At 41.1% G+C, this 10,310-nt stretch overlaps 1 protein-coding gene across 1 annotated transcript in view; it reads left to right on the plus strand.

Moving 5' to 3' along the window:
* Nucleotides 1-10,310, plus strand: part of SYNE2 (spectrin repeat containing nuclear envelope protein 2) — a 352,391-nt gene that overhangs the window by 96,371 nt on the left and 245,710 nt on the right. The window contains exons 24-30 of the mRNA XM_019518445.1: nucleotides 1,908-2,026; nucleotides 2,637-2,760; nucleotides 4,291-4,448; nucleotides 4,981-5,128; nucleotides 6,888-7,495; nucleotides 8,363-8,542; nucleotides 8,956-9,106. Of these exons, the coding sequence (XP_019373990.1) occupies nucleotides 1,908-2,026; nucleotides 2,637-2,760; nucleotides 4,291-4,448; nucleotides 4,981-5,128; nucleotides 6,888-7,495; nucleotides 8,363-8,542; nucleotides 8,956-9,106 (1,488 nt within the window). The remainder of the gene's footprint in view (nucleotides 1-1,907; nucleotides 2,027-2,636; nucleotides 2,761-4,290; nucleotides 4,449-4,980; nucleotides 5,129-6,887; nucleotides 7,496-8,362; nucleotides 8,543-8,955; nucleotides 9,107-10,310) is intronic.

Consider the following 10,310-nt stretch of genomic DNA (forward strand, 5'->3'; position numbering starts at 1 on the left):
ACCCATGTGGTGAGAGGGCAGCAGGACAGGCCCTATGAGAGAAACTGAGGGACCTGAACTTGTTCAGCCTCGGCAAGAGGAGGCTGAGGGGGGACCTGGTGGCTGCCTACAAACTCATCAGGGGAGATCATCAGCAAATAGGAAGAGCCCTATTCTCCCCAGCACCACCTGGGGTGACGAGGAACAAGGATAATAAGCTGATAGAGAATAGGTTTAGGTTAGAGATCAGGAGGCAATATTTTACAGTTAGGGTGGCCAGAATCTGGAACCAACTTCCTAGGGAAGTAGTCCTCACCCCTACCTTGGGTAAATTTAAAAAGAGGTTAGATGATCACCTGTCTGTGGTCTTGTGAACCCAGCATTCATTTCTGCCTGTGGCAAAGGGTCAGGCTAGATGATCTGTTCAGGTCTCTCCTGACTCTAGCTACTATGAAACTATGAAACTATCAGGGAAAGGCAGCAGAGTGGAGTGCCCTGAGCAGGGGTGGTGCTAGGGGGACGCTTGTGAGGCTATAGCCACCCTAAATTCCCCAAAGCCCACCTGTAGCTATCCCACCCAGCACTGCCACCACCACCCACCTCGTGTAGCTGAGCGCGCCACTCTGAGCCCAGGCCTGGTCCAGCTCCCCTGCTGACAAGAGGCTGGCACAGCCCCTGGCCCCAAGCCTGAAGCAGACAACCCAAATCCACCCCATGCACAAATTTGGGGGGGCACATGCCCCCCCATGTCTCCCCCAGGGGTGCACACTGTGGTAGGGAGCTGCCCCCTCCTCCTCACTCCCCTGCTCCCCCTGGACAAGCCACCCACAGCTCCTCCCCACTCCCGGCCCCGGGGTCCCATTCATCACCCTGGCTGCGCAGCGCCTGCCCCTACCCCAGCCCCTGCCCCAGTCCCTGCCCCCCCACTCTCGTTTCTCCCCCATAAGCTTACCAGCAGGACACTCCTCTCCAAGCTGCCTGACTGCATTCCTGGCCGCATGCATGCATGTGGTAGCATGCATCCATGCAGCATTTATTAGTGACATTATTGAATACACAGCCCCTAAAAAGCTGGCAGCTAATGATGTTAATTTTCCTTTTATTGGTGCCGATCCGATATGCAACCAATATATCAGTGCACCTCTGTGTACAAGTATTATTCAAGAGACAACTCTTGTCCGAAGTGTTCACATTCCAGTTCCTCTCCCTGAAAGGTATTCACCCCTGTGCAAAGGGCAATCCCACATAAGTCTTCAAAATAGAATATAAGTGGGGCATAGACATTTTACTGGCCCCTGGCATTGGGATAGAGCTCAGCTGCTCACACTGGGGAGCCACGCCTGAAATACTGCAGTCAGATTGCATCTCCCCCCACAGTAGCTAAAACTGTTGAACAAGTTGAAGAGGAAACAAAGAAGTAACAGGTTAAGAGGTCTTAATATTGCTATTAAAATAAAACATAATATTTTTCTATAATATAATTTTATAAAAAATTATCGTATCTGTATTAAAAGATTGGACACATAAAGCTTTTTAAAATAGTTTCCAACGTGAAGAAAGTATGATAGTCTACAAGTTTTGTATGACATGGTGGAACAAGTCTTGTCTAGGGTGGTGCAGGAGCATAATAGTTCACATAAAAATAATGCACAGAAGCAGTAGAGTACTTGTCAACAAGATATCCAAAGCATGCTGATGACCTACACAGAGTTCAACATGAGTCTCCACAGCATAAGCACCAATAGCTGAGGATGTGAAGGAAACATCTGTCATTATGATCTGTTATTGTCAAACAAGAAATCGGTTGTTTCTTTCTTGTGGGTGTGTGTGCGCGTGTGTGTGTGCATGTGCCTATTGATTTCCATTGAATGTACAGTTATATTGTAACACAGACATCATCATAATTGATTTTTTTCACACTTGCTTAGTTGGCAGGACCTATTACAGTTGAGATTTTGGAAATGGATGTGAAACATCAGAATGGAGAAAGCTGTACAAAGGAGTCAGAGAAACATGGTGATTTGGCATTAAAGACCTTATTAGAGAGGTAATTTTTAACGGGCAGAATACATACATGTTTAATAGACAACAGGATATTGAAATTTTGAAAATACATTTAAAATGGTATGGATCTGGACTACTTTATCCATGCTGGATACTGTTCTCTACTTACACCAAATGTTGCTTGAGTATCCATGTAGATTAGTTACACAATTAGTTGCTCCAATAGCAAAATATTTTTAAAGATCTTTATAGCAACGATGGAGTTATTTTTTTCCTGCTCATATCTCCTCTTTGGTGAGGGAGACCTGTGCTTCAGGTGTATATAAATGCCTGGTCCACCATATTGGTAAAGCCAATATGGTGGACCAGATTTTTAAAGAATGGCTGGTTTTGCACACCCAGAACTCCTGTGAGAGCATGCAAACTGTCATTCACATACACATATCTACACCTAAGTGAGCAGTAACTCAAATGTATGCATAAATGCTCTTCAATGTTTGCTCTGTTTGGAAAACAGGCAAAAATTATATTAGAAAATTGCTGAACTTACTTTAAATGCCATGCTGTGATCTAGCAAATCAGAGTCTTCTGTTACAATAAAAATAACCATATTAAAAAAATGCCACGTCTAAAAACTGCTGCTTTTTTCCTAGCTTTGATGCAGAGAAAAGTAATCTGGAACTTCATTTACAAAGAATCAAAGATGAAGTTGTGTCTGGTTTTACCAGTGAAATACAAGATGCCTCATGCCTTCAGAATAAACTGTGTGAGCTAGAGGTAGATACTGAGTGTTTTCACAAACATGTCACTTGTGTACAATGTTAATGCATTAGGAATAAGGAATTATGATATTTTCTCATTTGGGGCAATCTCCTTCAAGATGCTGAGCATGCTCTAGGGGGTAATAAGCATCTGCAAGAGCTGTTGCATTCAAGGGGAATCCTGAGGGCTCAGCAGTCACAGAAAGGATGGGGCTCTTCAGCTTGGCAATTATGTATTTACAGGCTCAGGGCAACCTATAAATACATAAGGGGTGTGCATCAGGATCTGGGGAAACGCCTGTTCACTGGAGCACCCCAAGGGATGACAAGGTCCAACAGTCACAAAGTCCTGCAAGACCGTTTTAGACTGGACATAAGGAAAAACTTCTTTACTGTTTGAGCCCCCAAGACCTGGAATAGACTCCCCCCAGAGGTGGTGCAAGCACCTACTCTGGACACTTTTAAGATACACTTGGATGCTTATTTTGCTGGGATTCTTTGACTCTAGCTGACTTCCTGCCCTTTGGGCAGGAGGCTGGACCTGATGATCTTATGAGGTCCCTTCCAGCCCTAATGTCTATGAAACCTGTTAAATCTACTTTGCAGGACTGAGGTCATACACAAAGTGGAATTGTGCCAGTGTGGCTGGAAGGACAATTTGCCCCATTACCTGCACAATTAATCTAGGCTTGTCATTTGTAAAGGTCTGAATTGCCAGTAAAACATTATTTTGTCACATTACATAAAAAAAACCATGCGTGAAGCTTGCAAAGTGAAGCATTCCTTACTGTATTTTACTCGTTACCTATGCCTGGAAAGGGCTGCAAAGAACAGGGGAGACAGTGTTCCTGCTCTTAATTCCTCCTAACAGATGGAAAGAGCAAAAAATACCACTCAATCCTTGTAGCCCTGGCTTAAGGTATCTTTTGTTGCTTTGAAGAGATGGTGCATAGTAGCCAGGTTTGAATGTAGGACTTCGGGGCAATGATCACTGTAGATGGAATCTCTGAACAGTTTAGCTCTAGCTGGTCTCTGTTGTACCTGTACAAAATAGGATTGTTCGAAGGCTTGTAACTTGGTCGTATTTGGAGAATTTTCATAGAGATGGTAAAAGGTATGTACCTACCATCAAGGCATCCTTTCTGCAAAATTCCAAATCATTGCTCCAAGCCTGGAGATGCTAGTTTTTCTCAAATAAATGGTTGAAAGTTTTTTTGGTTTTATTTTGTTTTTAACATGTGCAAAACAATGCATTTTCCCATCATTCTTGATAAATGACTGGACCATTCTGTTGAAGCTTTTCCAAATAAAAAGTAGAAACCAGAGGTAGATACCTGGCTTGGAAAATTTTAGTCGAAGTGGGTAAAGCCTAGCAAAGTTAGAAACAGTTAACAATAGGGCCTTGAAATGGGAAGCCTGTAACGGGCAATCATAACTGTAAGTGATACTTTCTAGTGTATAGTAACACTACTGAAGGTAATTTTCAAATGCATGAGGTATTATGTACTGCCATTTTCAGTCTTATAACTATGTACATTTATTTTAGGTTTTACAGAGTAAAGCTAATTCATGTTGGATGCAGTTTGAAATTATTGCATCTAAGTTAGAAAATCTTGTGGATGAATCAGAGAAACTTACTATTTCTGAAATGAGAAACAAGCTGAAAAGAGAATGGAATGAGCTTCAGGTTGTTCTAAATCCCAGGTATAAAATAACGTTACATGGCTTTACTTCACATTATCTGAGGAGCAGTATGTTTTCATGTCATTAAAACACATAAAATTGGGTAGTGCATATTTTGCATTCTGCAAGGCAGAGGTAAAATTGCATGAGGTCTCCTAATTTTGGCATTGTTTGATTTAAATCATATAAACTTAACACAGTCTCGCTGTATTTTATGGAGTATTGTCTGTCATATGTACAATATACCAATAAACATTTAGGGACATTTGCATTAGGAACTTTAAAGAGCAAACTTTTATAAGACCAAGTTTTAGTTTCCACATGATTATCTTTGGAGTTTCCTTCAACCTTTTGATTAAAATACATAGGGTGGAGTCTGATCCCGATTACTTTTTAGGCAAAATTCCCCTTTATGTGTGAGGAGGGTATTCGGCAGATCTATGCAATGGCCAGTAGGTTTACAGTAAAATTGTGCGGTTTTTTGTCCTGCTGCATGCTTAGTGCCTTTTCCCTGGCTGCTGCTCGTGTTCATTTTTATTTCCCTTTCTTGTAGAATGAAATCATTAAAGACTGCTTTGGAACTTGTTTTGCCAATAGAAAATGAATCCAATTTTCTATGTGAACGATATCAGCAGCTGCACAAAAAGGATGTACAGCTATTGACTCTGACAAATATTCCTCTCATTTATGGACAATTGAAGGTAAGAGATAAACACAAAGGGCACGTTTCAGTTTTCTAACATGGGAACAGTGTGAAACCCTGCAAAATTAGGCATTTGGACAGGCAAGAACAAGAGGAACTGTATGGCACTTCTCACTCAGGGATCTGGGAGTGTCTTTAGCAGTCTGAGAGGTTCTGACCCTTTTGGAGTTTAACAGCATGTGTTATCCTCTTTTCTGTGAATAATATTGCTACTGCAGAGGGAAGGTAAGCATACCTTCATTGGACCCATTCATAACGGAATCATAAATATCACTTCTTGCTTTTGACTCTTCCTCCCATCTAGTATGACTTTGGTCTCCACCTATCTGTTTTTTATTAGGCTTGAATTGAAGAAGTTCTGACTGCTACAAGCATGACCATTGCCTATTCTGGGAATTGTACCATCCAGATCTGTCTCCCTGAAGACCTTTAGGCCCCTGACACATGTTACATTTAAGACATGATTAACAGGTTGATTGGGTGTAAAATAATAACCCCGCACACGTGCACCTCTATTTAGGTGTGATAATGAAGTAAATAAGCCACAAAGATATTCCACATATAACGTAGAGTAACTTTGTGGCTTGTTTGCATCATGCCTTAAATTGAATGTGTGGCTACCCAGGACCTGTCAAAACCTTGTGTCCCATGCAGCTGGGTAGCACACATGGTTTTATAGATCCTGGCACAGGGGGATCCGGGAATTGGGTTATGGCAGCCAAATCCCAGGGTCTCATGCTAGGCATGAGTAAAAACCCTGTGTGCTACCTAGTTAGTTGGCACACGAGGGTTTATAGCTCACTGTACACTGCAGCAGCCCAATGCCAGGCTCCCAATGTATTAGGACCTGTCAAAACAATGTGTGCCACTCAGCTGGGCAGCACACTTAGTTTTATAGCTCCTGGTGCACCTGCAACTAAAATCTGGGAATTTACTTGGCTATATGTGCAACCTGGGCAGTTCTGTTCTGTTGTGCAGCTGTCTGGCTAGAGTGCAAGCTGGCTGAGCTTCTCAGTTGGCGTGCATGGGCAATGCTGAATCCAAGACTGTGTGCAAGTGACAAAAGCTGCAGGTACACAGCTGCCATTTAGACACATAAAGTGAAACAGGACTTAGCCCTATGAGTCTGAGACCCTTCTTGGCAGGGAGGTCCCTGCGGTCTAATTGTTTCAACTCTGAAAATAATTCTGACTCTCCCAGGCCTCCCCTGTACCTATTCCAAGATTTACACTGAAGCTGTGAACCCTGAAGTTTATTTCCTCTGAGCATTACATGACCTCATAATGCTCAGACTTCGCAAACAGAATTCTAATACATACATATTTTACTCACAGAGGGTACGTCTACACATTCATTAATGCGTTTTTGCTAATGTGCATTAAATTTAGTACCTCCATTGTGAGGTACTTGAAAAGGAGCATTAGCTTATTTTAATGTGCATTAGCAAAAGCTCACAGGTTTTTTGTGACGATTTAATGAACGTTAAAATGGGCTACTGCCCATTAAAGCTCACATATAAACATGCTCTGAGAAAGTAGAATTCCTAATGTCTTCTTGTTTTCTCTTATGAGTGGCTATGTCTTAAGTGAAAAGACCAAACAGCAAAAAGCTGAAGACATTCTTCTCTGTGCTTTTCACATTATCAGTTTTTTGGGGGGGGTTATGTGAATTTTTTTCTTTCTATATGTTTTGCTGGAAATACAAGATACAGTTTCTCTTCCACTTTGGTAACCCTGCCATAATTCTTTCAATTTCAGGAGATCCAGAAATCTATAGAAAATCATATTGAACTATGCAAACAACTGGAAGAGCTAGACAGCTCAACAAGAGATGAATTTAACCCAGCAGATTTCCAAGCTGCCTGCAGGCTGATGCATAAATATAAAAAGCAATCTGAAGAAATGAATCATAAAATGCAGGTCAGCGAAAAAGTCCTTAAAGATCTAGATGATTTTTTGGCTACTTTAAAAAAAGTCAAACTTTCTATTGAGTGTGCTGCAAGTCTATTGCAGCCTGGAGAACCTGCAGGGCAAGAGACTGCATGGAAAGAAATGGCACAGCAAGAAATTTCTCATTTGAAAGAAGAGGCCAAATGTTTGGATGAACGCCTGAGTCTAGTTGATATCCATTGGGAAGATGCTGAATGTGAAGGGATGGTTTGCTGTGAAAAACTGGTTGCAACTTTATTGGAAACAGTAAATGATGCCTGTGGCCAGACAGATAAACAGGAGCTCACCGAGGAATACGAATTACAGGAGACTTTGTCCAGAAGAAATTCTGTGCTTTTAAAAAATATTCAAGATATACATGATAAGATGAATAAAATAGGCTTGAGGGATCCAACAATTCCTGCTGTTCAACAGAGGTATGGTGTGGGGGGTTTTTGATATGTTAAATTTGATTAATAATTTCAATACATTCTGTAGGTATTTTCATCATGGCTTCAATCCAGGATAGTATTTAAGCATGTGTAGAATTTCAAGCATCAAACAACCCCACTGAAGTTGGAGTTGTGCTTTACATTGTGCATTTGGATCAAAGCCTGCATGGTTAATTAAGTCATCTCCAAATTTTTACTTCTTTAATTCAAATTATTACTGTATACTTTGTTTGAGTGGAGGATGAAGGGTATGTGACCTCATCTGGTATCAGGAAGGTTTGCAACACACAGTACGCTGCCAAATAAGAGTTTCACAATATATTGCTAAATGGTGATGGATATCAAATGTCAGTGCATTTTTATGTATCTCACCTCTTAACTGATAATACTTTTGCATTTTAGGAGTCTTGCTTCTCCTCTTCAAGACATCCATTTGCCATGGAGCCAAAAGAGATTTGATATATTGTGACCATTTTTAATTGGCTGTTGATTGCTTGAATTATGAAATCCATATATTACCATATTTTTCATGCCAAGGACACATGATTGGAGATAGTAAATTGAGCAGAGTGACATTTTGTATTTGAATGTACTATAATTAGCTATGTTACTATAGAACACACTGGCCTATAAAATATTGGATTTGGTTCTCAGAGTGGAATATCTCCAGTGAAGAACTGTGCCAAATTACATCAGCTGAGGATCTGGCCCTTCATTTTTTTATCAATGTGTTTTAGACTAGGCAATGTAAATAGTTCACGTTATGTTTCCAAGGAGCCACATAATTACACGGAAAAATCACCCAGGATCTATTTTAATATAGCACTGTACTTTATTTCCTTATTTCTTAAGGATAAAATCATTACATGAATTGGAACAAGAATTGAATCAGTGCGCCACTGACATTGACTTCATACGAGAAATTGCTAATCCGCTTCTGCAAACTGAAGAAACAAAAGGCAAAGAAGCAAATGAACAGTACAGAGCTACACAGAGGTTATGGGACGATACAAAACTCTCACTTAGTGAATGGTAAGGGATCATACAACACAGCTGCCTGCCATAGTGGGGGCTGGGCTTGGAGAGCCATGAGGTCCCTCCAGTCTTGGGTTCTGATGAGGTTATTTTGAAAAGAGTTACCATAAATGAATACCAGTGTGCTGCCCAAATTTTAACTTTCTCTGCACTGAGACTCCCCTATGGCTGGAGGTGATATTTTCCTCTTCCTGCCCTGAACAGTTGTGTAATGTTAATGGTGTGCTGTAGAAGAGCTGCTGGTTTCACCACCCACCCCCTCCCCCCGGGGGAGAAACTCACTTTTCTGGATGAAAGGTTCTGTATCAATATAAGTTATTAATGTAAAATCACTTTTAAATGGAAGAAAGAGAGGGGGCAGGGGTTGCTCCCTATTACATGCACAGTAAATAATTTTGTTTTTATAACAGCCAAGAGCAATGTGCCAGGGTCCTGGAGCTCCTGAAACAGTATCAAAGCTACAAAAATAGTTTGACAAGTATTATGGAGAAACAAGAGAATGTTCTTGCACAGCAAACTTCTTACCTGGGAAAGGAGAATTTGCAGAAGATGATAGCAAAGGTGAGTGCTAGGAACTTCAATTAAATAGAGGCAGAGACCCGAACTGGAAATTAGTTCTCTTTCTGATCCTCTCAAAAATGGAGCCTCAGAAACTGAGACTTGGTTCTGGCTCTAAACTGGTTGAGTCTTTAAGTGTTCCAAACCAGGCGTTTCCTGTAGATTTGTCTCTAAATCTATGCAGTTAGGTGAAGTGACTTTAAATATGTGTCATTTTTTTATTCAGAGGAAAATATAATAAAGAGACCATGTAAAACCCAAGCCCTTTTGAAATTATTGATATCAGTGAGGCCTGTAATGTTTAAAATACCCTCCAAAATTTCCTCCATTTTTCTATTGTAAAGCCTTTTATTGAGCAATTGCTAAGAAAACAAATTAGGTTATGACTGGCAAGATGTTTTAAACAGTTGATCTGTGTTACCATTTTAAGCACACTAGACAAACTGGAACAAAGACAATATTCAGTGCAATTATTTTGGTCTGTTTGTGCTAAAGAGGCTTCTGGTGAGGTTACAGAGGATCATTATTAAAGACCTTGCATAGCACCTGGCCAAAGAATTAAGGATAAAATCGTTACATGAATTGGAACAAGAATTGAATCAGTGTGCCACTGACATTGACTTCATACAAGAAATTGCTAATCAGCTTCTGCAAACTGAAGAAAAAAAGGCAAAGAAGCAAATGAACAGTTCAGAGCTACACAGGGGTTATGGGAGGATACAAAACTCTCACTTAGTGAATGGTAAGGGATCATACAACATAGCTGGTCAAATTCTAGCCACCATATTTGGTTAAATTCTAGCCAGTGCCTCTAAAGGACACAGCTCAGGGGGATGGAAGTAGGGCTGTGTGAAGCTTTGGTCCCTGATTCGATTCGGCGGAGATTTGGCCCAGTTTGGTGGCCAAATCTCTGAATCAGAATCAAATCAGAGGACCCTTTAATCTCTCCAAATTAAATCAGAACCCTCCGAATCAATTCAGAGAGACTCAAAAATATTCTGCGATTCAGACACAGACACAACTTTAAATGTTTTTTCTACATAGCTCTAGGTAGCAGGGGCTTGTGAACACTGCGATGCTGGAGCACATGGAGCATCCCACAGAAGCACGGGAGGCTCCCCAGTGCGCTCGGCAGCAGACCTGGAAGAGAACCAGAAGCACTTCCGGTCCATTTCTGGGTCCTCTGCAGGGGCTGGAGCCCCCCCCC

This window comes from Gavialis gangeticus, unplaced genomic scaffold, assembly GCF_001723915.1.
Source record: "Gavialis gangeticus isolate Ggan-Ray unplaced genomic scaffold, GavGan_comp1, whole genome shotgun sequence".
NCBI classification, from domain to species: Eukaryota; Metazoa; Chordata; order Crocodylia; family Gavialidae; genus Gavialis; species Gavialis gangeticus.